Here is a 26,039-nt window from a genome sequence, read left to right as displayed (position 1 = left end):
CCTCTTAGACCCCCACATAAAAGTACATGTGTTTCATTGTTTTTAATGGCTTTTACTTAATCTCTATTGGGCCCTGTTGCTGTCATTCTCTCCAACCCCTGCTGTGAACGAACACTCCCAATTGAGAATGTTAGAAATTAGAACCCCAGTTGTCATTTCCTCGATTCCCTTTTGGTTTTGATGGTTGGGGGACCTTTTAAAAAAACTTTGCAGTGACACTATAACCTTATCTTTTGTTTCTTTTATTTTTTTAGAGAGAGCGTGAGCAGGGGGAGAGGGGCAGAGAGAGAGAGAGAAAGAAAGAAAGAATATCTTAAGCAGTCTCAATGCAGAGCTCTGCATGGGATTTGATCCCATGACCTTGGGATCATGACCTGAACCAAAATCAAGAGTTGGACACTCAACCGACTGAGCCACACAGGCAACCCTAACCTTATGTTTTACCTGCATAAATAAGAAGCCTCCCTCCTGGGCTTTTAGGAAAGACGTAGGAGGTGTGATGTACAGTCTCATTATAGAAAGATAATTAATTCTACTGGTTTTTGCCAAAGGATGCTTATTAGTATATTGAGACATAGCATTCAGAATAATTTACTAAATATGTTTTGTGATTGTGACATCTCTTCCTTCTTTACACACATATAAATCTGAGTAAACTAATTCATTTAATTAAAACTGACTGTAAAATTTCTATTTTTAATATAATTTTTATGATGTTATATAGTTTGAAAAGCACTGAAGGGTGTGTGTGTGTTTGAATAGGGATATTTTTTGAAAACGTTAGTTTTATATTTGAAGTTTCCATCCTTACCTCATCCCTAGCTTCCCAATTCCTCTCTACAGAGGCAACAACTTCCATGTTTTTAAAAACTAAACAATCTGTATTTAATCATGGTTTGATGCTCAGGTGTATTTGCCCTGTCACTTGTGGCCTTTTGGCTCAGGCCAGGAGCTTATGTACGTGGACTCTAACTTGTGGTCGTGAATTAGAGGACCCTCGGAGCAGGTTACACACTAGGTGTGCACTTGGGTATCAGCAGAAATGAGGATTGTAGCTTCTGTGATGATACTTCTTACTCAGTGTAATTAGCTTATGGAGCCGGTGTTTCCGTGGCTTTTGAGTGTCTCAATTCCCAGAAAAATCAATTCTGTGATTTTTCCATTTTCCAGTTGCAGCATGAGAAAGCTGAACTAGAACAGCATCTCGAACAAGAGCAGGAATTCCAGGTCAACAAACTGATGAAGAAAATTAAAAAACTGGAGAATGATACCATTTCGAAGCAGCTTACATTAGAGCAGGTAAGAATCTATAGTTTTCTCAATACACTTTTTTCCTCATATTATTCTCCCTCACCTTATTCTTTTTGGCCTCAGATACCCTGGGGCATGTGAGTGAAAAATATTTTTCAGCTGTTTCTTCCCACAGTGGAGACTTCATTTTTGTAGTAAGATTGACAAGTCTGTGGAGCACCTGCTCTCTCTGTCTCACACTTTCTCTTTTTTTAACTGCAATTAATAAAGTTTCTGGAGATATACTGTGATGTACTGACTTATAGGTAGGAAATGTTAAGTTCCTTTTACAAAGGGGGAACAATGTGTTTTTAACCATAGGATAGATTCTGTGAAAGTTCCTGAGACAGTGTTGCTGTGGAACTAAAACTTTTTTTTAAGGGGTTCTTGAGAAGAGGCAGTTAGCATTTTTCTTCTTTGAATTATTAGCAATATGATACGAACCCTATCTTTTCCCAATGTGATTTGTTGGTACAGATATGGAGGCATAGATTTGGTTGCTTATCCTGACTCAGCCTCTCATTAGTTGTATGACCTTGCATTACCTTCTCTGGGCCCAGCTTTTCCATTTGTAAACAGAGAAGGGCAAACTAAAATCAGGAATGGCAAGCTTAACCAGGTACAAAAGGTGGCAAGTCATAGTGTACAATCCCTTTGTCCACTGCCCTCTGCACATGTTGGTGTTTGAGCAGGGTCCTCGCCTTGGGAGTCCAGACTGGGTCTTGTGCTCCTTCAACACACAGAACTGTGGGCAGCCATTGTCAGCCCATTTGCGTTAGTATGCCAGACAAAAGTACCTGTTATCTCTAGTCTAGATGCTCCCTAATGCTTTTGCCCCAATCGAATGTCCTGAAATTTTACTTTCCCTAAGCTAATTATAAGAAGCTGACCATAGTGTACAGCGATGTGGTTTCCATGTAAAATTCAGTGTATTGACGAAGGTCTTTTAGCTCTTTGTGATTTCAATCCTGATTGCCAGTTTGACGGTTTGGCTAAGCCTTTCATGCAAAGTTGTCTGATTTATCCCGACGTTAGGGTCTTTCTCTGTATCTTAGTTCATGCTGACTGATTGTGGAATCTACCCAGGGCCGTTCTAGTTCCATTATTTTACCTGAGAATGAAATGGTGATGGGAATGTCAGGTTTGGGAAGAAGTCCAGGTTGACTTTTGTTTTCTGTGTTATTCTTGTATCTCCCTATATCAAAAGAAAGGGATGTCACTGGGTTTTCTAAGATTATGAATAATGGTCCTAAGAACATTTTTCTATCCCTTCCAGGTAAAAGAAAAAAAAGGTCTATTTTCAAAGGTTGGCTATTTGATATACATCCAGAGTAATCTATACTTACCATTCATCTTTGGAATTCAGATGTAGTATCTAAATTTGGAAAAACCCACACGCTGTTGGGAAACATTTTGTTCCAGAGTTCACCTGTTTAATTCCTAGGATAGGGGACAACCAGTTCCGTTCAAGTTAAAGCTTTGAAGATTCTTGTTGAAGGTCTCTGACACACCAAGTACTTGTTACTGATACTTGTTCATCAAGAGCTAACCAAGTGACCAAGTGAAACTCTCAGTGCTTTGTATTGTGAGAACTTCATTTGGTCACAGCGTTCATGGTGATGGCTGAGTGTTAATGGCTTCTTTCTTGTATTTGCAGAAGTTCTTAAGGAGTCTATGGGACAGGGGCTGTGACTCCAGGGTTTAGTGTGGCCACAAGGTGGAGGTAGTGGTCTGGCATCAGAGAGAGGACAGTTTGGTCTTCTAGTCTATGGGAGAGAGAGAACGAGTTGTTGTACTGTCTAAAGGCTCCAGCGACTTTCATCATGGAAACCCTTTAAAATGATTCCAAGGCATACATTCTTGCCAGGTTAATGACTTAATACACGTTTAGGGTTATTTCACACCTCAACAATTAAGAAATGGATTTCCACAATGGAATATATGCATTGTAAAGCCCTATCCTGAAAATAAGCCTCAGATCTGGGATGTTAAGTTTCTATTTAACATCTTTAAGTGTTTACTTATTTTTGAGAGAGAGTGCGCACATGCATGCACACGAGTGGGAAGGGGCAGGGAGAGAGGGAGACACAGAATCAGAAGCAGGCTCCAGGCTCTGAGCTGTCAGCACAGAGCCCCACACGGGGTTCAAACCCACAAAGGATGAGATCATGACCTGAGCCATAGTCGGACACTTAACCGACTGAGCCACCCAGGGGCCCCTCAAGGTCCTGTTTTAATTAAGATGAGAAACTGCCCCCACCCCGACCCCTGCTTTGTTTTAGTATGTCCAGGATGATTAAATGTTGGGGATCTTTTGCTGTATTCTGTTTAGCTACAAATAATTTTAGTCAATGCTTAAGGGGGAACAGTTTTTTCCCCTCCAGTAGAAATAAATCTCTGTTTCTATGAATGTGATCTGATCCTCTCTTAGGATTATCATCCATATGATATACTATATGTCACAGTCTCTGTTATAGAATATATTCTGTATCATAGGTTATCAGAAGAGCAAAGGCATGTACTATATTATGTATTATATAGATTTATATGTAGTACATGGCTTTGCTCTTCTGACAATAAACATAGTTTTTAAACTGTAAGCTATTTGAAGGCAGTTATCCCATGTGTCTTATGGTATACCACTGCTTTGCTGGAAGAGTTTAAGTGTAGATTTGGCCAGGTAACCGTCATTTGTGTTTTGGAAGGAGGTACAGTATAGTGTTCAGGGCCTGGATACTGGATTCAAGAGGAACTGGATGTGAACCTGGTTCTTCTGCTTAATATCTTAGTTCACTTTTCGGGGGTGGGTAGTAGTGGTGGTAGTGGCTTTATTGAGATACAATTCACATACCATAAAAATCATCCATTTAAAATGTACAACTCATTGGCTTTTAGTATATTCAGAGTTGTGTAGCAACACAATTTTAGAGCATTTTCTAACCTCAAATTTCTAACAATTTTAGAGCATTTTCATTACCTCAAAAAGAAACCCTTTACCCTTCAGCTGTCACTCTGAATTTCCCATTCCCTTTAAGAAGCCACTACTCTGTATTTGCTCATGCTGGATACTTAATAAAAATGAAATCATATATAGTATGTCATCTTCTGTGAGTGGCTTCTTTCATTTAATAAAAGGCTTGTATCCATGTTATAGCATGTATCGGTACTTGACTCCTTTTCCTGACTGAATAATGTTTCACTGTGTGGATATATCCTATTTTGTGTATGTGTTCATCATTTGATGGACATTTTGGGTTGTTTCCATCTTTTGGTTATTAGGAATAATGTGGCTGTGAACATTCACGTACAGTTTTTCATGTGGATATATGTTTTCATTTTTCTTGGGTGTATACCTAGGAGTGGACTTGCTGGATTACATGGTAACTCCATGTTTACCTTTTGGGGAGAGTGCTAGACTGTTTTTCAAAGTGGCTGTGCCATATTGATTATAGCATCCTGGTAAATGTGAACCGGTATCTCATTGTGGTTTTGTATTTCCCTGGTGACTAATGATTTTGAAAATCTTTTCATGTGCTAATTGGCTATTTTTTATATCTTTGAGAAAAATGCCCATTCAAGATCATTTTATTATTGAATTCTAAGAGTTCCTTATATATTCTAGATACATTTCCCTTATCACATATATCATTTGCAACTCACATGCCAGGGGACCCTCACTGTAGACTAGGATTAGTCTGGTCAACATGACTTTAGTGCTTTTATGTTTTGTTTCGTTTTGTTTTTTTAACTGGTGGTCACTGCCTACAAACCCTTATTTGAGAATTTTTGTTTCAACATGGTCATTGTTTGTCTCTTATTTGGCATTCACATTTTCTTAGGAGACAGTAAGAATATCTAGAACTTGGAATATTCTTTTAGTGTCAAGATATCTTAATCTTGAATGTTTTCTGCCAACCAGGAAGAGTTTTTATTATTTCTCTGGAGAAGGATAACTAGCATCAAAAGGTAGTCCACATTTGCCTATTTATTTATTTATTTATTTATTTTTTTAATTATTTTTTTTTTTTTAGCGTTTATTTTTGAGACAGAGAGAGACAGAGCATGAACAGGGGAGGGTCAGAGAGAGGGAGACACAGAATCAGAAACAGTCTCCAGGCTCTGAGCCATCAGCCCAGAGCCTGACGCGGGGCTCGAACTCACGAACCGCGAGATCATGACCTGGTCCGAAGTCAGCCACTTAACCGACTGAGCCACCCAGGTGCCCCCACATTTGCCTATTTATTAAGTGAAGTTCAACTCAGTAGCTCTGGAGGGCCCTCTGTGCACTTGGCATGGAAAACTATGGGAAAGAAGAAAATAGTGGCCATAAGCAGGTGGACTAGATACTTAATCATTCTTAGGTAGTACAACAGAAAAAAGTGGAATAAGTTAATGGAGAATTAGTCCCATAATTCAGCTAACATTTACATCGTGAACAGGATTGCCTGCCAGGTACCAGATGCCTTACTCTTTTTCTTTTCTCTAGCTGGCATAGTGAGTATAGTTTTCTCTGTTACTTCTGGAATTTGGTCCATCATCTTTTATCTGAGCTATATCCTGTTCCCAAAGCAAAGACACTGTTTGTCTAAAGCTGTATTCAGAATGGGATGGCAATTTCATTCATTAGGATCCATTTTTTTAATCTGTCTGTATTAAAGTTTATTTAAGTCATGTCTTCAACCGGTATGGGGCTCGAACTCACGACCTTGAGATGAAGAATTGCTTGCTCTTCGGACTGAGCCAGCCAGGCACCCCTCATTAGCATCCGTTTATAAACATCGTATCCCATGTAGTTTTTAGGGAAACTCTCACCTTGGTTCAAATCTTCCATCTGAATAAACTGTATGCCTTCAGGCAAGCAATTTGAGCTCTTTTGTGAAATAGACATTTAGTACCTAATTCCTAGGTGTGTTGAGGGGATTAATGTTGCATCCTGCCTTTCCTCACACTACATGCATATTGAAGTTCTTCATTCCTCCACTCAGAATCCTTCCAGTGTGGACTGCACAGCAAGAGATAAGTTAACATGGCAACCCAGTACACTGATGTTCTTGTACCCGTATATATGACTGGGACAAGTTCCATAAGACAACATTTCTTTTGATTTTCTATTGAATTCCATTTCATTTTTAGCAAAATGTAGGTCACAGTGGACTAATTTCACAATCCAATAATGGTTCATGACCTGCAGTTTGAAAATCATGCTCTGCTGTGTGCCATGCTTTCTTGCCCCACATCTCCATGGATCTGTTTCCTCTGCCTGGACCGCTTTTCTCCCTCGCCTGCCCCATTCTCCTTCATCTTACCTGACTTTCTTCCTCCAGGCAGTTAGGGGCGTTTGCTGTAAAAGTATTTACATAATGATCAGTATTTCTCTTGTAATACTTGGTACACAAACAGCAACTAGCAAACAATTATACGAAGTGTTTCTTCCCTATAAGTTTTCTAATAAATTGAAGGAGGGAAAGCACAATGTTGACCTCACCACCGTATCCTGGTGACTCACATCTATTAAGCTCTCCAAAAATGGTAGCTGCTGCTGTTAATAATGAAAGTTTCCATCTAATTTCTATGGTACTTTACCCTACCCGTTTTCCAAGAAAATGAGAATGCATATTATTTGAGCCACAAATGTCTCACCACCTTCCTTGACCTTGTCTCCTCAATTTATGAGTCAGAATGTGCTCAAGTGTCATTTGTGACCCAGCCCCTTTGGCTTTCTTTTGTGCCCATGCTATAGTTAGTGCATTTGTATGGTACATATCCTGTATTAATTCAGCACATCTTTGTTATGTGCCTGCTCTCTGCACAAACTCTGCTAACAAAGATGATGTTAGGTCCCAGCCTCATGCAGTCTGATCTCCTGTTCCAGGAAGGCCAGTGAAGACGGATGCTGTATGCATGGCTGTGGTGGAGGGGAGCAGTGAGGCCTCTGTGGTGGCCCCGACCCCCTTTCCCCTACAACCACGGGAGACACCCCAAAGCTCCTTGGCACCGGGTTTAATTATTTGTTAATGGACACACGTGGTTGGATAGATCTAAATCCAGCCTTGTTGCAGGGAAGGAGAGATTGAGAGGAGACAATGGGAGAGAAGACATGCAGTAAAAAGTGAGTGTCAACACTGTGTGGAGCAGAGATACTGGAGACAGAGAAGAGAGCTCATGAAGAAGATGTGAAATTGAATCCTTCCTTTTTGCTGCTGGGCAAGGAAAGAGAAGGAGTTGCATCTTTGGTGTCTTTGAGGGCATAGTTTATCTTTACAGTCAGCATTTTGCATAAGGCAACCACGTAGCTGTAGGCCTCAGTGGTTACCTTCAGCCTGGCAGCATCAGGTACTTACAGAGGCTTGACAAGACCCCAGCTTACAGGATCATTGCAGAAGTGACACCCACTTATCCTGGTGTCTCTCACCATCTGTAACCAGCAAATGCAGAGGCTGGGGTTTAGAGTGATGCATTTCAATCCTTAGGACAAGATTTAATTTTGTTCTTTTTTTTTTTTTTAAGTGAAACAAGGACACTTTTAGTGTATTTTAAGTTCTACTGGGAAGAAAGGAGGGGCACCTGGGTGGCTCAGTCGGTTGAGCATCTGACTCTTGATTTCAGTTCAGGTCATGATCCCAGGGTCATAGGATGGAGCCCTGCATTGGGCTCCATGCTGAACGTGGATCCGGCTTAAGATTCTCTGTCTCCCTTTCCCCTGCTTGAGCATGTGTGCTTTCTCTCTCTCTCTCTCTCTCTCTCTCTCTCTCTCTCTCTCTGTCTCTAAAAATTTAAAGAAAGAAAGGAAAGTTTTAGGTTTCCAACTCTTAGAATAGTTGCTCTTAGTCAAGGATACTAGATGGCCTTTCTCACTTACTTGTATACAAAATAATTCATTCAAAATACAAACCAGTTTTGCATCTTTGGTTGATCTTTTTTTAGTTGCTGTGGAGCCAAGGTATTTTTAAAATTCACAGGGAATGTGGCCCTACTGGGTTCTATTAGAATTCCATTCACACTAACTGCTGCCCTTGCAGATTCTTGCAGTGCGAGGAATCTGGGTAGTACCTGCTGATTTCTGTGTGCTGTTTTTCCCCCCAAAGAACAACCATGTTACTTGGGGTTTACTTCCATTAAAGAGATGAAATTTAGTGACCACTGCATACTTTGAAATTTGATTTCAAGTGCTAATCTCAAATTATGGAAATCATGGGAGTTTTTAATTAAATGTTTATATGAAAATAATCTATTGCTCTTTCAAGAAAAATCGGAAGACACAGAAGTACACAAATGATAAAAACATTACCTGGATTACAATCCACCCCTCAAATAACTACTATTCATATTTCTTCTTCATCTTCCCCCTTTTTTTTCTTTGTTCTTCCTTTAAAAAAAACTGTAGGGTATTACAATTTGCTACCCTGATTTTATTTTATTTTTAAATAAAACATCATAACTTGTGCCTGCACATTTATGCAAAATGCATTAGGGTACAGCCAGACGTAATCATAGTAAATCCTGAAGTTAGCTGGGTGGCAATTTGATTGTAGCAAATCCTTGAGGGTGTTTGGGTTGCTTGAGAAGCCTGGGTACAAGCATCTTACCTACTGCTTATTTGGGAAAGCTGGGAAAAAGCATAACTGAAAAATTAGTGGAATTTTGTGCCTTGAAAGCAAGCAAGCTGGGGGCACTCCTCCAGTAGTAAAAGGAAGCATCAGTGGGCTCTCTTTTCAGTTGATTTGTTTTGTAATCCAGAAAACAGGATGTCATGAAGCCAAGGATGTCATGAAGCCAACTGAGAGGTCCCAACTCCAGACTTGGGAAAGTAAACTCTGAGTTCTGTCAGGGACACAGATAAGGAGGTCTTTCTGCAGGATATGGGGGGAAAAATCCCTCAGAATTTCTTTGCTAGATCTCATTTCAATTAAGTAGAAAAACGCACTGTGTTTCATCTTGTCAGACTTTATTTTGAAGTATCAGATAACACCTGCCATGTGGATCAGTTGGTGCAAATGTTGTTACATAGTGGCAGGGAAAAAATTCAAAATGTGTTTCCTGTGTAAGGAAAGAGATACCTCCCCATGATCCAACAGTGTGTGTTTCTGGTCATGCATGCATGTATGTATGTGAAAACTCTCGCCAGTTAAATTGAAGTCCGTTGGTATGCTACAGTAAGGGCAATAACATCCAGAGAGTACTGTACTCAGGCTTTCTCATTGCTTGTGATTTTGAAATGCATGAAATCTGTTTATGACCAGAGCAGTAATTTGGTTGATGACTTAGAAAGGGCATTCTCCTTAGCTAAACATGCATGGCTAATGAATGAATGTCTAAGTAAATCCAACATCTCTGCGTAAGGAAGTGGGATGGATGCAGTAATGACTTTTCATGGAAACTTCCATTTTGGATAAAGCATATCAAGAGAAGTTTCCCTAATGTTATTTTCTTAAGCTTATTGTAGATAATGGACTGGTGGTAGCCACTGATGTGATACTGTATCTACAACATACACTGTGTTATGACTTCTTTCCCAGGTGTTCTCCACTGCAGTCTGGATGTAGCAAAAGAATGTACACCCTGTTCCATCAATGGTACTTATGTTAAAGTCCCCTAGAATTATTTACCCACTATGCAAATTTGTATATTATCCCGGTTAAGTGATGAAAACTTAAGTCCAGAAACCATATAAATCTGAATAATTCTGTGTGTGTGTGTGTGTGTGTGTGTGTGTGTGTGTGTGTTTTCATAAAAAGGCCTTCATTTCTCAACATCACTGAATAAAAGTTTTAAACTTTAATAAAATTTATTAAACTGGTAAAATGATGAAATAATGTCATTTTTACATGTTAATATTGATGCAATATTAATATTGTCCTGAAGTTCAGTTCATCAGAAAACAAATCTAATTTTTATAGGAGAAGTCTTTGAGAAAATATATTTGGAAGCTGTAGTATAAAAGGTTGACTCTGGGTTATCTGGAAAATTCTCAGAGTATTTCTAATAGCTGACACTTCACTATTATCCTCTGAGATTTTATTGGCTTATTCTGGATTTTGTATATATAAATTATCATCTTCAGTTAATGGATGTACTGTTAAATTGTACTGGGAACTTTCACTTTTAAGATCAGACATCTTTAAATTTCTTCTGTTACAAAAATAGTAAGTGTTCATTAAAGAATTGGGTGGGAGCAGGAAAAGGCGGGAAGAGAAATTATCACCAATATTCTGTTCACCCAAGGGGCAGCCCTAATTATCTTGCTGTATAGTTCTTTATGGTTTTTTTTAACATCTCTTTCCTTTTTTTCCTCTATCAGTATATTCCTGATGTACATAGATAGATTTTTCACTTGTGATTTTGACTTCTTGGACTTAAAAGTGAGCAGCCTTTCTCTCCTTTTTTGTTGCTCTTCACTGACCAGCTTCCCTCGGTTCTTATTTGGCTTTGCATTACACTAGCAGTGGTGATGACCTAGAACTTGGTTTTAATTTTGAAACCAGCCTGCAGCTTGGTTAATCAGATAGGTACCTGGGGGCTCTGTGGTCTATGAACACCTGTCTTAACTCATCTGTAATAAAATCTGTAATAAAAATTGGCAGTTCGATTTCTTAAAAAAAAAAAAAAAATTTTTTTTCTTCAGAAGGCAAGGGTCAGATATCTTCCACCTAGGAGGAGCATTGTCAGGGCTGAGCAAAATTCCAGTGATTGCCTGAACAGACACCAAGAGAGGCACTAACAGAGTGTTTTTAAGTTTTACTCCATGTCTGTTGCTTTAATTTGCGAACAAGGCTTTGCCACAGATTAAGGACCATGATGTATTATTATACTCAACTCTTTTCATGTGAGTTGCCCCTGATCTGTTTTAATAGCCCCCTCATGAATCCTGTTCTTTCCTATGTCTATGTAAAACCTTGATTAACTCGAATGTATTGGCAAAGTAGGATGGGATGAGATCTTTTATTGGCTCTACTCCTTGTAGTAGAAACAAAAGGGTCTTATCCCATTGGGGCTGCTAGAACAATATAGACTGGCTTTGTTTCTCATTTCTCATGGTTCTGGAGGTTGGATCTGGATCCTGGTGTGATGGAGTCCCGATGAGGACCTTCTTCCAAGTTGCAGTCTGCCCACTTCCCCTTGTATCCTCATGTGGTGGGGAGAGCAGACAGCAGCAAGCTTCAGGGTCTCTCTTGACTTCTAGAAAGGACATGAATCCCATCATCAAGCGGGTCATGACCTCATGACATCAACTAAACCTAATTACCTCCTAAAGGCCCCACCTCCAAATACCATCACATTGATGGTTAAGGCTTTACCGTATGAATTTGGGAGGGGGGGGAGCACAAACATTCAGCCATTGAAAAAATACATTTTTTTTTTACTGTAATTTAGTCATTTTCTGAATATTTACTGTTATTTTCCCAAGTGGTTCTGTTGTATCTCCAGGGTCACCACTTTGAACATCTATAATGGTATTATATAACAAATTGATTGGCAATTGGGCTAAATTATCAATAGGCTTCAGATACTACCTAACTTGGAAAGTTCGGGGGGATTGTTGTGCTAATCCATAGTACCCACTTGTTTTCTTAGGATTTATCTCTCTCTTTTAGGAAAAAAAAAAATCTAGTCAACTAAGAGTTGGTTAATATAGGTCTTAGAGGACTCTGTGATTTCTTTTTTAAACATGGGGTACTCTCCTTACATTGTCACCACCTAAACTACCCTCTCCTGTATGTTGTAACAAACTGTGTGTCTGTGTTCTGTTTGTATGATAGCTCTTATTTCATGGGCATTTCCCTCTCTTTTATTATCTTGGATTAGTTGTAATGGGCTGCCTTCCAAAATTTGTTTTTTAAGCCATAGGTTTGGGGCTCACAATATATTTTCCCATGGAAACAAGGATGATATTGTTAGACTACAACTTTTTAATATAGGTTGAACAAAGTTCACTAAGACCTTCCAAGATTCTAGGATTGAACACGATGGTTAGGCTGAAGTTCTCATGAGGCTTTTTGGCTAACCATTTCTTTCTCATACCTCTGCCCCCAGTGTCCCAGTTCTCTTTAAATCAGAAAATGCTGCAGTGAGAAAGAAGTGTGATGGTGTTTGGAGCCATCTCTCGGCCACCCCCTACCTTTTGCTTTTTTGGTAATGGGTCAGTATCTGCCCACTGAGAAGATACAGATAGGATGGGCTGTGAATTCAGATCAGCCAGCTAGATTTATTATACTCAAATTTTATCCACTAAAGTTTCTATATTTATTTTGGGAACATAATAAGAACTCCTGGTCTGACATTAATTAACTTGCAGTGGAAAGGAGAGCTACTGAAGAGAAGAAAAGAATTTGGCAGTCCATTGAACTGACTTGATTATAAAGCAGGCTTTCAAATGAGTATTATACAAATCTGTGATATCCATTGGTGCTGAGTGCTCGCAGAATCAGCAGTCAGAGTGGCTTGGGTTTGCCCGAGAATTTGATGTTGGTGATAGATGAATGGGCGCCTGTTGTACGAACACTGAATGTAAAAAGCCCTCAGGTATTACTAGGAAGGAGTTGGGGAGAGGATGACAGTTAGAGACCAGCATAAGGAAAGCAGTGTGTCACTGGGCCGATGTTTCCATTCAGGCAAGACTCTCTGACTTCCTACTCTGTAAACTCAACATACACTGTCAGTTTTGAGGACTGTCTGGTATCAGGACAGTGCAAGCATGGAAAAATCTACTTCTGTCTGAACCGGCAGAGCTGGTGTGTATGCTCTGGCTCCAGATGTATAGGTTGTGGAATTAGACAAGAGGTGGAAGGGCAACTCTGATCCAGAACTTAAGAGAGTATTAATCATAATCATAATTAAACATGATAATATCATTTCCTCTAACTTCTTTGCCCTTTAGTGTCAGAGCTCCTCAGCAATGCAGAAAAGTTGAGATTTTTAGTTTTTTAAAAGCATTCATTCATTCATAATTCATTTATTGAAAAGTTGAGATTTTTTATTTTATTTTTTTTAATTTTTATTTATTTATTTTTTCAACGTTTATTTATTTTTGGGACAGAGAGAGACAGAGCATGGACGGGGGAGGGGCAGAGAGAGAGGGAGACACAGAATCGGAAACAGGCTCCAGGCTCTGAGCCATCAGCCCAGAGCCTGACGCGGGGCTCGAACTCCCAGACCGCGAGATCATGACCTGGCTGAAGTCGGACGCTTAACCGACTGCGCCACCCAGGTGCCCCAAGAGATTTTTTAAAACTGAAAAAACCCCGAAAGACCCTACCCTTTCTAAGGCTTAAAGATAATGTGGACTCCTACAGCACTGCCCGCCTGTGTAATGAAACCCCTGCGTCTGAGCCGCTGAGCCGGGGCCTCCTGTGTCGTCTGCTTCATGGAAGTAAGTTCATAGAGCATTGGTACAGCAAACCCAGCTTTCACAGGAAGCCTTGGTTCACTGAAGGCAGTAAATTGATAACTTGTAGCTCAACCAGTAGGTGCTGAAAAGAACCTGAGATTCACGTACCTTTTCTGCTTGTTTCTCCCACTCTCTTACCTGTGTCGGCATCGTGTCAGACTCCTAAACTACCCTCTGCTCTGCTGCTCCCAAGAATTGTTGGCTCACAAATCAGAATAACTTACCCTAAATCTTACTTTCCCTTCAGGATCCCCATAGTTGAGGGTTGGACAGGACCCAGTTCTTTTGGCCACCGTGGTGACTGCTCCCACTCCTATCCTGGTGATGTCGCTTTGCCAGAGTCACACGATCTCCCAGGGCAGTGGTCTCTTGGCGCTGAAATGAAAGGATGGCCTTAGATGGTTCTCTTGCTCCCCCTGTCTCTAAGGGTCTGGAGCTGAACTGGCTCAGACTGAAGACAGCTGCCATCTTAAGCCTCACAGAGAATGATAGTGGCTAGTCCTGGAGGGGACCACACAGGTCAGGTAGGCCAGGCTTCTCATTTAGTGGATAAGGATCTGCTCACAGCCACATGCTTAGTAAGTTGTACATGGGTAGAGACAGCTTTGTCTTGATTTTGCTTTTCAGAGTTATTGATTAGCATTATGCATGATTACTCTAAAATTAAAAGCAATTTGGTATAAGTTTACTAGGCATCCCTATGGTAAAACAATTCCTAGCTTGAAATTTTCCTTGCTTGCCAAGTACTCTCTATAATGCTTTTAGTTAAACATGGGAACAGGATCCTTACAGGGTAAATGCCTTGGAATTTTGTTTCTTTAAAAAAATGGCTGTAAATTGTACTTCAATGCTTGGCTAAACATGTGGTCAGTGCAGAGAATCACGCAGTTTAATAGGGGTTCCATGAGCTGCTCCAGGGTTTCTCCCGGTTGCTGCAGGTTGAAAGTGTCTGACATTCCGAAGAGCATTTGTGCATTCGTGTGCTCCCAGCTTCACTGCACAGAATGCTTCTGACTTGTTCTGAGTCCCCACCACCCTCCCCACCCCCATGCAGGGAAGGTATTTCCAAGCTGTATTTTCATTTGACCATGTGATCTTGGTTTATTCACTGTTAATAAGATCTGCTCTGGTTGCTTTAAAAGTCTACGGTTTATACATGGTACTGGGCTCATTTTACTGTGTACACAGGGACCTCTGATCAGTGAGGAGTCTCTGTGACCTGCTAAGGACATCTTTGCAGCTGTGCAATCAGAAATAATTTGTTGACTCGGTGATTGAAAAAGTGAATTGCTACTGGTTGAAGAGACAGCACAGGGGCAGTACCGTAGCCATTCTCTCTTAAAAAAAAAAAAAAATCTGTTACAATTATTTAATATCTCAAACATGTAGAGAAGTGTAAGAATGATATAACACATTCCCTCTACTGTGGCTGTGAAATTTAGCATTGCACTCTCTATCCCTCTTGCCAGCCTTGTATTTCTTCATCTCTCTTTTGCTCTCCACCAAAGTATATAACTTATTTCACTTACTATCTATGCCCCCACTAAAATGTAAGTGTCATGAAGGGCAGAAAATTCTGATTTTTTGGTTCCCTGCCAGTGGCCTTGTTCACAGTATTCGCATACTGCCCAGTATTGATTGATTAAATGAATTTTTCCATGTTTGCTTCTTTTCATGGAGTAGAGTGCATTTGGGGGTTTCCTTTGCAGATGCACACTTTCCCCCAAATCAGATCTTTCTCTTCCCTACCTCCTCAGAAGTTACTAGTATTGTGCATCCTTTAACCAGTATGTAGAATTGTCTTGAGGTGTTTGAGTTCTTTATATATATATGGTAATATAACCTTTCTGGTTTAACTACATGCAGAACCTGGGGGGGACAGACCCAGATAAATCCTGGTGTGAGTGGTAAGCACAGCTCCCCCAGACCCTCTTTAAAGAAGACTTTTGTGTGTCTTGACTAAATGCTAAAACAAGCAGTGTGATTCATGTACCAGAGGGCAATGAAGCATTCACATCAAAGAGTGAACCTGTCTCAGTTTTCTCAGTTGAAGTTTAAGAACTAGATGCGCTTAATGTGTCTGTGCCAGGAAACTGGCCATTTCTTTGCAGATTTCTCCAAGCAAGGGGGTCCTAATGGTCCAATCAAAAAACCTCATTAACAAGGTTTAAATGGCCTACTATTCTCAGTAAAACTTTTTCCCTTCCTTTAGTTGAGACGAGAGAAGATCGACCTTGAAAATACTTTGGAACAAGAACAAGAAGCACTAGTTAATCGTCTCTGGAAAAGGATGGACAAACTTGAAGCTGAAAAGCGGTTTGTTTAGTCTTGCTGTTCAGTACGGTGTGTGTGCATGTCTGGGGTGCTGAGCTGGGTGTGACAAGGATAACAGAAGGGGCATTGTGATGCCCTGAGTGATGCACTCATTCATTAATTTGCCAAACCAAAAAAGTGTTGACAGCCTTCTGAACTCTTCTCATGCTGGTCATCTCTTTATATTTCTCTCTTATCGTCCCAGTAAAATTTCCTTTCATTTGGGGTTAAAGGCTTTGAAGAGATTAGCTAAGGTGCTATTTTTCACCTTTAAATTATTTGAAAGATGGTTGCAATTTCAACTTTTTACCTTGTTGAACTGGCTCCCCCAGTTTTCTAAAGTGGTTAGGATGTATATTGTGTACAGTTAATGATTACACATCTCTAGAATGTATTTCATGAGGAAGGCCGAGATTTTAACAGGAAAATTATCGATTTTAAAACTTACTGTAAAAAACTTGATGTAGTTAAGGTTAGGAATTGTGCTAAAAGTAGGTACATGGATGTGAAATGTCATTCAACAGCAAATGTTTCTTGAACCCCTTTATGCAAAACACTGTCAGGCCCTAATTTCTAAGTACTATGTACTTTGCGGGGGTGATGGAGCAGGGCTTGAAGAATGGCAGGGAGGTTCTGTATGTGGGATGTGTTCATGGGTATGGAAAGGGAGTTTTTAAAAAATGTTCATTAAGCTACTTCACTAGGATCTTTTGTTTGCTAACCAGAGTCCTTTTGCCGTAACTATTTGGTCTGCATGAACATCCATAAGTTATTTTGAGTTCATCTCTAAATTTGCAAAATATAGTCCTGTCTTTAAGTGAAAAATGGAGCTCTGTCCCTGGGGGAAATATTCAAGCTGTAGGTGAATTGGCTGTTTTGCATTATTGTAGTGGTACTAATAAATTGAATTATTAAAAGTTACTTAATATAATAAATGCAGGGATCATTACAGTATTTAACATACCAGTTTTCTCAACAAGGGCAGGCCTGAAGGTGATTCACAGTTTGCATTTGGGCAAATTTAAAGGTAAAAAGTTAAAAACCAAACCAAAACCCTAGCAGCTTATAAAAGGGGACTTGGAGGTCCTTTGTCAGTCTGCCTTCCTTTGCAGAATGCAGCTGGAGGTTTTGTATAGATAAGTACCAGAGTATTGTGTTAAATAATATGAAATTATCATCTGTAGGTCAAAAGTTGTTGAATATTCACATTCCATGTGCTTCAAACTAATGATAATTGTTAGAAGGTGGGACCACCAATTATTAACCCAGTGATTTTGGTTTTATTTTGTTCTTTTTGCCTCTGCTATGGCCAAAAGTAAAGGGCCTTCAGTCCAGTTTGTCATGCCGTTAGGATTGGTTTTTCAGGAGGGAATTTTAGAAGTGGAGTCCATGTGAAGCCACCTTCCAAGGGGGTTCATAATATGGAATTTGTAAGTTTCACCAGCACTGGGTGAAATTTCTTTAGTCAACCATACAAATCAATATGATGAATGTTTAGGTAGCAGATAATTCTGAGTGCCTACTGTATGCCAGGCATAATAAGCAGAAGCAGACATTGCAGACTTTCTCGCTAATGCTTAATTATCAGTGGTCCCTGAAAAGAAAAAAAAGGGTGGATCCTACAGCCCTGCCTTTTGACCTTGACTGGATCCTACTAGGTAAGGGAGCTCAGAAGTAGATATAAAATGGGCAGAGGAGTTTGGCAACCCTGTGAATTCTGGTGATTTACAGGAGTTTGCTATTAAAACAAACCCTCCAGCTAGTAGGTTGTTTTGTCTTTTAAGGCAAACTGTTTTTCATTGTTGGAATTTTTCTTTTCACTGAAGAATCCTGCAGGAGAAATTAGACCAGCCGGTCTCTGCGCCCCCGTCGCCTAGAGACATCTCCATGGAGATAGACTCTCCAGAAAACATGATGCGCCACATCAGGTTTTTAAAGAATGAAGTGGAGAGGCTGAAGAAGCAGCTGAGAGCCGCTCAGTTACAGCGTATGTAGCCTCTGATTTCACTGGTCTTCTGAGTACAGAATTAATCCATTTCCCAGCTACAGGATTTTACCAGTATTTACCATTGAATTTGCATAAATCAAATCCATACTGTATTTCATTACCAGTACATATGTCTAGAAATCTTTCTATCATCCTGGAATAGATTATTTTTGAAAGTATTATAGTGGGACAAGGCAAATAGTTTAGAATACTTATAGAAAATCAAATAATTTGAGGAGGGTCCAGAATCAGGCACTATTATTAATCTTCTGCCCCATGTTCATCTCTAAGATTGCAGTAACAAATGTACTTTTGGGGAATTAAGGCAGAGAATATAGTAGTTATTTTCCTTACTACTAAACTTTAGCATCAGATAACATCTGTTCATCATACTTGAGGAATAAATGCTTTAAAAATTTATACTGATTATTTTGGAAAAGGTCAAGATGTTGAGTTAGAAATCAAAGGAACTAGATTTCTGAACACTTGCCTAGGGCACTGTGTATTTGCTTGGGCTTCTCCTGTTTATGCAGTTGGGTTGCTCATGTGGGTCTGAATAGACCTTGTAGTGAAAGGTATGCAGGGAAAAGTAGCTGTCCTTCTCACCCCTGACCCCAACCACCCAGGTCTCACAATTACACAGTTTTTATTTATTTCTTCTTCCAGATAAACTTATTTTACACAAAAAGTAGCACAATGAACACACTCTTGTATTTTTCTTTTTTTTACTTACTGTATCTCGTAATTTTTTCCTTGCTAATACATAGAGATGTCTTACTCCTTTTCTAAAAGGATGCTTGGTATTTGGTTAAGTGGATACACTAGTGCCCCCGTACCCCCAGTTTCACTTCCCATGGTGTCCATTACCTGTGGTCAACTGCAGTCCAGAGGCAGATGGTTCTCCTCCTGACTTAGCGTCAGAAGGTCAGTAGTAGCCTGATGATATGTCACATGCCTGTGTTATTCACCTCACTTCCATCTCCTCATGTAGGCATTTTATCATGTCACATCATCACAAGAAGGGTGAGTACGCACAGTAAGATATTCTGAGAGTGTCAGAGATGAAGACCTTCCCTTGCCCTTCAAGGTCCTTCTAGTAGGACTAAGAATCAAATTGACATGAGACAGATTAACAGGAGAAAATCAAATTTAATAGCATACGTATGGGAAATCTACAGGCAACATGAAGCTTATTTGGACAAAGGGAGGAGGGTTCTGAAGATACAAAGGAGAGACAGACCATCAGGAGGAAGGTGAGAGGAGATGTTTGGAAAACAAAGCCCTATTATGTAGAAAAGTTTCTTAGGTAAAGAGGAATCTCTGTTTATAGCTCTCTTTCTGGCACAAGCAGGCATTGGAGGGGAAGGTAAAGAGCTTTTCCTAAATCTGCTGGGTTTGGATTACTTTTACTTCAAAATAATGTTTGTGCCAAAGTGGCCCATCTTGGGTGGCCTGCCCTCCCTACAAGAGAGACGGAGACAACTTCATGTAGCTATAATTGTTATTATAAATTGTTCTATTTTGTTATTACTTTGTTGACCTCTTACTGTGCCTAATTTAGAAATTAAACTTTATCATAGGTGTGTATATTGAGGAAAACACCTAGTATATGTAGGGTTTGGTGCCCTCCTTGGTTTCAGGCATCCACTATGGGATCTTGGAGTACATCGCCCTTGGATACCTTATACCATAATTTAGTTAACACCAGTTGTGATGCTGCAACCACAGTGGACATCTGTGTCCACACATTTGATACCTGAGCAAGAGCATCTTCAGAAGAAACTCCAGAAGTGGATTTGTTGAGTCACGTGAATGTGCATTTAAAATTTTGGTGATTCATACCTTAACATTGTCTTCTCTAAAGTTCACTGCAGATTCTAGTCCAGTAGTATCTGGGATGGTGACTCAGGATCATCCTTGGAACCTTTAAAAAACAATGTTCATTTCCTCTTGTTGCTGTAACAAATGACTGCAAATTTAGTAGCTTAAAACAACACAAATATATACCTTTCAGTTCTGGAGGTCTATAGTCCAAGATATCTCTCACTGGGCTAAACTCAGGCTGTCAGCAGGGCTGGTTTCTGGTAAAAGGCTCTAGAGAGACTCTGTTTCCTTGTTTTTTTCCAGCTTCTAGAAGCTGCCTGTACTTTTGGGTCATAGTTCCTTCTTGCATTGGCATCACTTCTACCTGCATCTAGGATTGGATCTTTTCACTCCTGCTCCCCTGCCTCCTTCTTACAAGGACCCTTTGATTACCTTGGGCCCAGCCAGATAATCCACGATAAATTCCCACCCCAAGGTCCTTAACTTCGTCACAGCTACCAAGTCCCTTTGGCCATGTAAGGTGACATAATCCCAGGCTTCAGGGATTAGGATGTGGACATCTTTTGGGGGTCCATTATTCTGTCTAACCTCATACAGGACTCTGGGCTTACTCTAGGAGTACAACCTGGTCCTCCATTTGTTTTAATACAAAGAATTCTGATGTGTACCTTGGGTTGAAAACCACTACATATATTTCATGAAAACAAATCAGTTTTCAAATACTAGTTATGTTAGGATATTTTTTGAATTTTTGGTGTGTCAGACAGATGTCTTTTAGCCCCTTTCTGAACTTCCTCCAGTGCTGTCAGTTTACAGTTCTTTCTCATGTATACTTATGCCCCAGACAAAACTTTTAGAAGAAATTGGGGAAGAATTTTCCATTCCCATAACTTTCTTCCTACGGCACTATTTGGTCTTTGAAGAGACTGCAGATGACTACAGGAGCATCCATAAGTGCTATTTCAATTTCATGAGGGCAGAGAAAGCTGAATGGAAGAAGGGGCGTCCTGCTGCTCACATTTGGTCTGGATTGGTTGAGAAGATGAGTTAATGACTTTCCTTCATCCTCCAGAGGTCAGATACCCCACCTCTCTGCCATGCTGCTGGGACAGTTGGCTCCTTACCCTCCAAGTCCAGCGGTGTCAAAACTTGAACTTCTCTCCCAATAGTTCTTTAGCTCTGGATAAACATGAAAATCCCTTGGGGGCTTTTCAGTATCCCAGTGGAGAGGCTTTATCCTCAGGATTCAGATTTGTTTGGGGTAGGGTCCGGGCATCAGCATTTTCTAAAAGTGTAAACTTGAAAGGGATGCAAAATGTACAGGCCACCTTTGGATCATATGGGAACTGCCTCTTTGGAGTCTGTCTGAAAGTCATCCTCTATTGATGCTAACTTTGTGACTAAGTGTTCCAAGATGGCTGAAAATGGGGGAAGCATCGACTGTGCCCCCTGAGTCCTGGGAACTCTGTGAGAGAGGGTGAGAGGGTGGTGACTCACTCATGGGAGTAAATCCAGTCTCTTGAAATCCAGTGTGGTGGTGTGCCAGCAGAGGGCACCCAAGGAATACCCTGGTGTCAGCCATCTGCGGCTAGCTCTGTAACACTCAGAGGTGTTGGGACTGGTGCTTTCTCTGTCCTCTAGCTTCTGGGTTAATTGCCCAACTGCCATGAAAGTCCTCCAGCCATCACTCCTGCTGACTGATGTTCTTGTGTATAGATTATTAAGTATTCCCCTGCTGATTTCCTCGGGTGCTAAAGGATTGCATCTGAAAGACAGTGTTTCTCTTAAATGATTGTTCTTGAAGCCTCATAAATCCTCAGTTCTCTGAAGCTTTCCTATTTATGGAAAAGAAAGGCAACTTGCTCCAACAGCCGTCCCTCTTGTTCTAGAAACATTAATACTCCAAGGGGCCAATCTAATGCTTCCTGTAGAGCTAGTGAAAAATTCTGCATGCTTGCATATTTGGGATGAAATAATTTAAATCATTTATATTAAAAGTGTACTTTGTAAATATTTTCCCAGCATGCCTTCAATTAAAGAGATTTTTGCATCTGGATTAGACAGCAGGGTTTCTGGTTATATTGAAAACAACTGAGGGATTTAGTGTTTAGTGCACATAACTGTTTAATAATTTTGGTATTTTTATTTGTATTTCTAAAATAAGGGTATTCAAGAACTTTTATATGTTCTGTAATGATGTGGTCTTAGAAATCATTGAATACTTAGCATCAAAAGTCATTATTTGCTAAAACATCAGAACTTCATAGAAGTGCTTAAAACTGAAAGTAATTTGGACTGGAGAGTTGAAGTAGGGTCACTTTGTGGGGAAGAGGTGGTCATTGTGGCATTCCACACCTTCCTTCCTTCTTAAATTTGGAGTGGGCTAGTAATATGGAGCAATAGTTTATAGGACTGTTTCCTCAGCATGACCATGACCGCTCTGAGTTTGTAGCTGTTTTTTAGAAATGAGAAATAGGTGGAGATTTTATTTGTCCCAGGATGTTCATTGGCTGAGGGAGGGAAAAAGGATGGAAGCAAGAAGATGGGTTGACCCTACATTTTGTGTTAACATTATTTTGGTGACTTAGTAACAACACATTCTGTCAGATGTAAACCAGCAAAGGGCTGGGGGTGGTCACGTTTTACTGTTAATTGGAATGGTGCCAGAAAGTACCCCACAGTCCTGCACAGAGTGATCTCAGAAGGGCGGGGGTTGTGAAAGCTCCAGAGAATTCAGCACAAGGACATTGTAGAGCCCCATGAAGATGTCAGTTCCACATTTCAGATTTCTGTATGGAGAATCTGATGGGCTTGGCTTGGTTCCATCTAGCCCTGAGGCTAATTGACCCTGGTCCAGGAGACGGGTACTGTAGCAGAGGCCTCGCTCAGTGGGGCAGCTCCTGAGGAACAGGAATTTGTCATAAGCAGGACTCCGTCCCTGGAGCCTACCTGCACACGGGTCTGTACCTGCCGTCTGACTCAGGCTGTGCATGAGTCAGGGAAGTAGAGTCACACACACCCGGAAAGTTAGACGTGACATAGTCATTTGAAGCTATTCACTACGTCAATTTCTATTTTTATAAAGAGAATTCTAACCTACCGCGTGTTCTAGTAGCCTGGTTCTCACTGGTGTGCTAACAGGCTGATGGCCTCCCTCTGTGTCTGGAGCTGAGGGGCAGCAGAATTGGTGCTTCCTCGAGGGGAGCCCAGGGCTGACGCAATTTCCCTGGCTGGCCCCCTCCCCCCTCGGCTCCAGCGTCGCCCTTACTTGGCTCCAGCTCCACCATTTCCTCTTCCACAAACATCCCTTTAGAAGGCAAGTAAGTGGGAGTGAAGGTGCCTAACCACTCCGAGTGCCGCTTTGTATGCATGTGTTTTTCTAAATGCAAACCGTGGGTAAACTTCAACACGAAGGGGAAGCCTTAGATCCAGATCTCCCTGGGCGAGAGGGTAGGGGTGGGGGAGAGCCGCTGCCTCAGCATTGCTGCTGGGCGGCCTTCACAGTACACGTGGGGGTGTGACGGCGCCTGCTCTGGCTGTGGTCTAATGGAGAGCTCTGGCCTTTCAGATTCCGAGAAGATGGCGCAGTATTTGGAGGAGGAGCGCCACATGCGGGAAGAGAACTTACGGCTGCAGAGGAAGCTGCAGAGGGAGATGGAGAGAAGGGAAGCCCTCTGTCGGCAGCTCTCTGAGAGCGAGTCCAGCCTGGAAATGGATGATGAAAGGTGTGCACGTCCTCTGAGCCTTGTGGAAAAATAAAGGAAACCAGGCCCCGAGAGGTCTCCCTTCGCATCCTGCTGGATGTGGAAGGAGATGGCTCGCACTCGCCGTGGTGATGCCACCGCCGCATCCAAGTAGATGCTGAGGATGGGGAAGTGAAGAGCTTTGGCCATTTTCCTTAATCACAGACCGAAAAAAAAAAAAAAGGTCTTTTCAAAGTTACTACTTGGTAGTAGTAGTCTTAGTTGAGCAGCTATATTGTATACTGAACTAGGAATGACAATGTCACATTTGAGAGAAAGAAAATAGTTGGAAACTTGAGATGTCTCCAAGTTGTTTATTCCTTAAAGATGAAGAGGTGTTTTTCATTTTTTTTTTTTTTCAACGTTTATTTATTTTTGGGACAGAGAGAGAGCATGAATGGGGGAGGGGCAGAGAGAGAGGGAGACACAGAATCGGAAACAGGCTCCAGGCTCTGAGCCATCAGCCCAGAGCCCGACGCGGGGCTGGAACTCACAGACCGCGAGATCGTGACCTGGCTGAAGTCGGACGCTTAACCGACTGCGCCACCCAGGCGCCCCATGGAGGTGTTTTTCATTGCCGAGCAGGATGTAGGTGCCACCACGGTGGGCTGCCCTGGAGGGGCAGGAAGAGTCAACAGTGGGTAGCTGAGAGATGCATGTGAAATTTCGGAGCCTGGTTTTCTTTAAGCCACATAAACCAGCATGGAAATGGCTGTGTTCATGTTCTCATAAACTGATTGACAATCAGGGCTGAGATCTTCCCTGGCATAAAGATGTCTGCACACACGGCCATTTCTTCCTTTGGCTGTATGGCCTCTGAAGGTTAGCTTACTGGGAAGTCTCTCAAGCAGAAATCTCTCCTTGTCAGCATTCTGTGCTTGTTCACAGCATAAAGGCTGACTTCCCTAACAATCACGCCTGAGTATTCTCAGGTCTGATGTGACTTCCACATCCAGGAGGAATGGCGTGGCCAAGTGTGGCTGCGGTACATGTGCTGTGCTAGTGTCTGTTACTATATTCTAGCGTGTGACTGTTTGTTAAGCAAAGCTTGTCTTGTAAATGATTGACTTCCAGTTCATGGGAATACCATTATCTTTAAGCTTTAATTTGATGACATAAATCTTAGAGGGCTTGTTTGGTTTTGAGTTTCAAATAATAATTTAAATGTAGCCATTAAAGCATGGATGTGTCTGTAATTCTTGGGATAGCGGAGGTAGACTTCTACATAGCTGTTGTGTGAGGAAGGAAAGCCCAGTCCTCTCTGTTGACTGGAGCAGCTCTGTTGGCAAGCCTCCACCTGGAGCTAGAACATTCCAAATTCCCTAGCCCGTACCCCTAGAGAGAGGACTTTGCCAAGCGGTGGAGCTGTGTGACGCCCAAGTCCACTGTATACATGTCTCCTAGCTTTGTACATCAATCTCTAAATACCCCGAGTTTGACCTCAAAATATGAACCCCCAACATTTTCTCATAGGAGGTCTCTTAGGAACTACTGAAGTGCAGACAGTTCTGATAATCTCCCCCCTCTCCTCTTAGGTATTTTAATGAGATGTCTGCACAAGGATTAAGACCTCGCACTGTGTCCAGCCCGATCCCTTACACACCTTCTCCAAGTTCCAGCAGGCCTATATCACCCGGTAAGTACACGTCCACAGCTACTTCTGTGACTGATATCTGGGACATCTAATAGGCATCTCCAAATATGTTCCCCTCCAGCATATAAAAATCTTGTAAACAGAGGGTGAATGGTCCTGTGTTTTTCAGAAACATCTAAAACAAATCACTATCAAGACTGAGTTTTAATCTGAAATTTTTAAGCATAAATTTTATTGTGCCAGCTTGTGTTTTTAGATTGTTTGTTGTTGTTTAAAAAGAATTTAACTCCAAAAATTCTTTTTAAAAAGACGGTCTTAGACTGATTTTAAGTGCCTGTGGATTGACAAAGCATTGGATAGATGTTTTCTAAGATGGATCATAGCATATCTCCTGTGGGTTCTATTGTTATGTTGTATGTACGTTATCTCATTTTTATCCTCAGAATAGTTCATGTAGGCATCATTTTTCTCATGTTAAAATTGAGGAAGCAGTGATTCAGAAATTCATTGGCTATTGGTCTTAGATCCAAGGAAATTGCAAGGCAGGGTGGCTCTTATTTCCAAAGCTTGTATTCTTTTGAGCACAAGCTGCCTCCTGATAGTCCCACTGATGGGTGAGTGGGACCGGGCCCTAGTAGGCAGGCCATGCAAGAAGGAACTGGCCTTGCTTTTGGCTTTGCTTCTGCATCTGGCTTTGCTGCTCAGAAGCCTTTCCCTCAAAGGCGTGCTTGTCTTCATCTGACCCCGAAAACTCTCTCCCCCCAGGGTCTCTGGCTCAGAACCAGCACAGCGTGGGGCTCTCGGGCCAGGAGGGCAAGTAAATGATCCAGCAAGGAAGAAAGAGGAAGCCGGGGGCGGGGGTGGGTGAGTGGAGCAGAGGGAGGAAAGAAAAGGTAGCAAGCC

General features: G+C 41.2%; 1 protein-coding gene across 2 annotated transcripts in view; it reads left to right on the top strand.

The window, feature by feature from the left end:
- CCDC6 (coiled-coil domain containing 6) overlaps positions 1–26,039 on the top strand; it is a 109,005-nt gene that overhangs the window by 66,948 nt on the left and 16,018 nt on the right. For both annotated transcript variants that reach the window (XM_047825346.1, XM_047825349.1), the window contains exons 3-7: positions 1,171–1,299; positions 15,888–15,991; positions 17,815–17,975; positions 23,368–23,524; positions 25,078–25,178. In XM_047825346.1, coding sequence (XP_047681302.1) covers positions 1,171–1,299; positions 15,888–15,991; positions 17,815–17,975; positions 23,368–23,524; positions 25,078–25,178 — 652 coding nt within the window. The remainder of the gene's footprint in view (positions 1–1,170; positions 1,300–15,887; positions 15,992–17,814; positions 17,976–23,367; positions 23,525–25,077; positions 25,179–26,039) is intronic.

Source organism: Prionailurus viverrinus, chromosome D2, assembly GCF_022837055.1.
Source record: "Prionailurus viverrinus isolate Anna chromosome D2, UM_Priviv_1.0, whole genome shotgun sequence".
Classification (NCBI taxonomy): Eukaryota; Metazoa; Chordata; class Mammalia; order Carnivora; family Felidae; genus Prionailurus; species Prionailurus viverrinus.
Note: the sequence above shows the minus strand (reverse complement) of the source record. Positions and strands in the feature narration are given on the sequence as shown.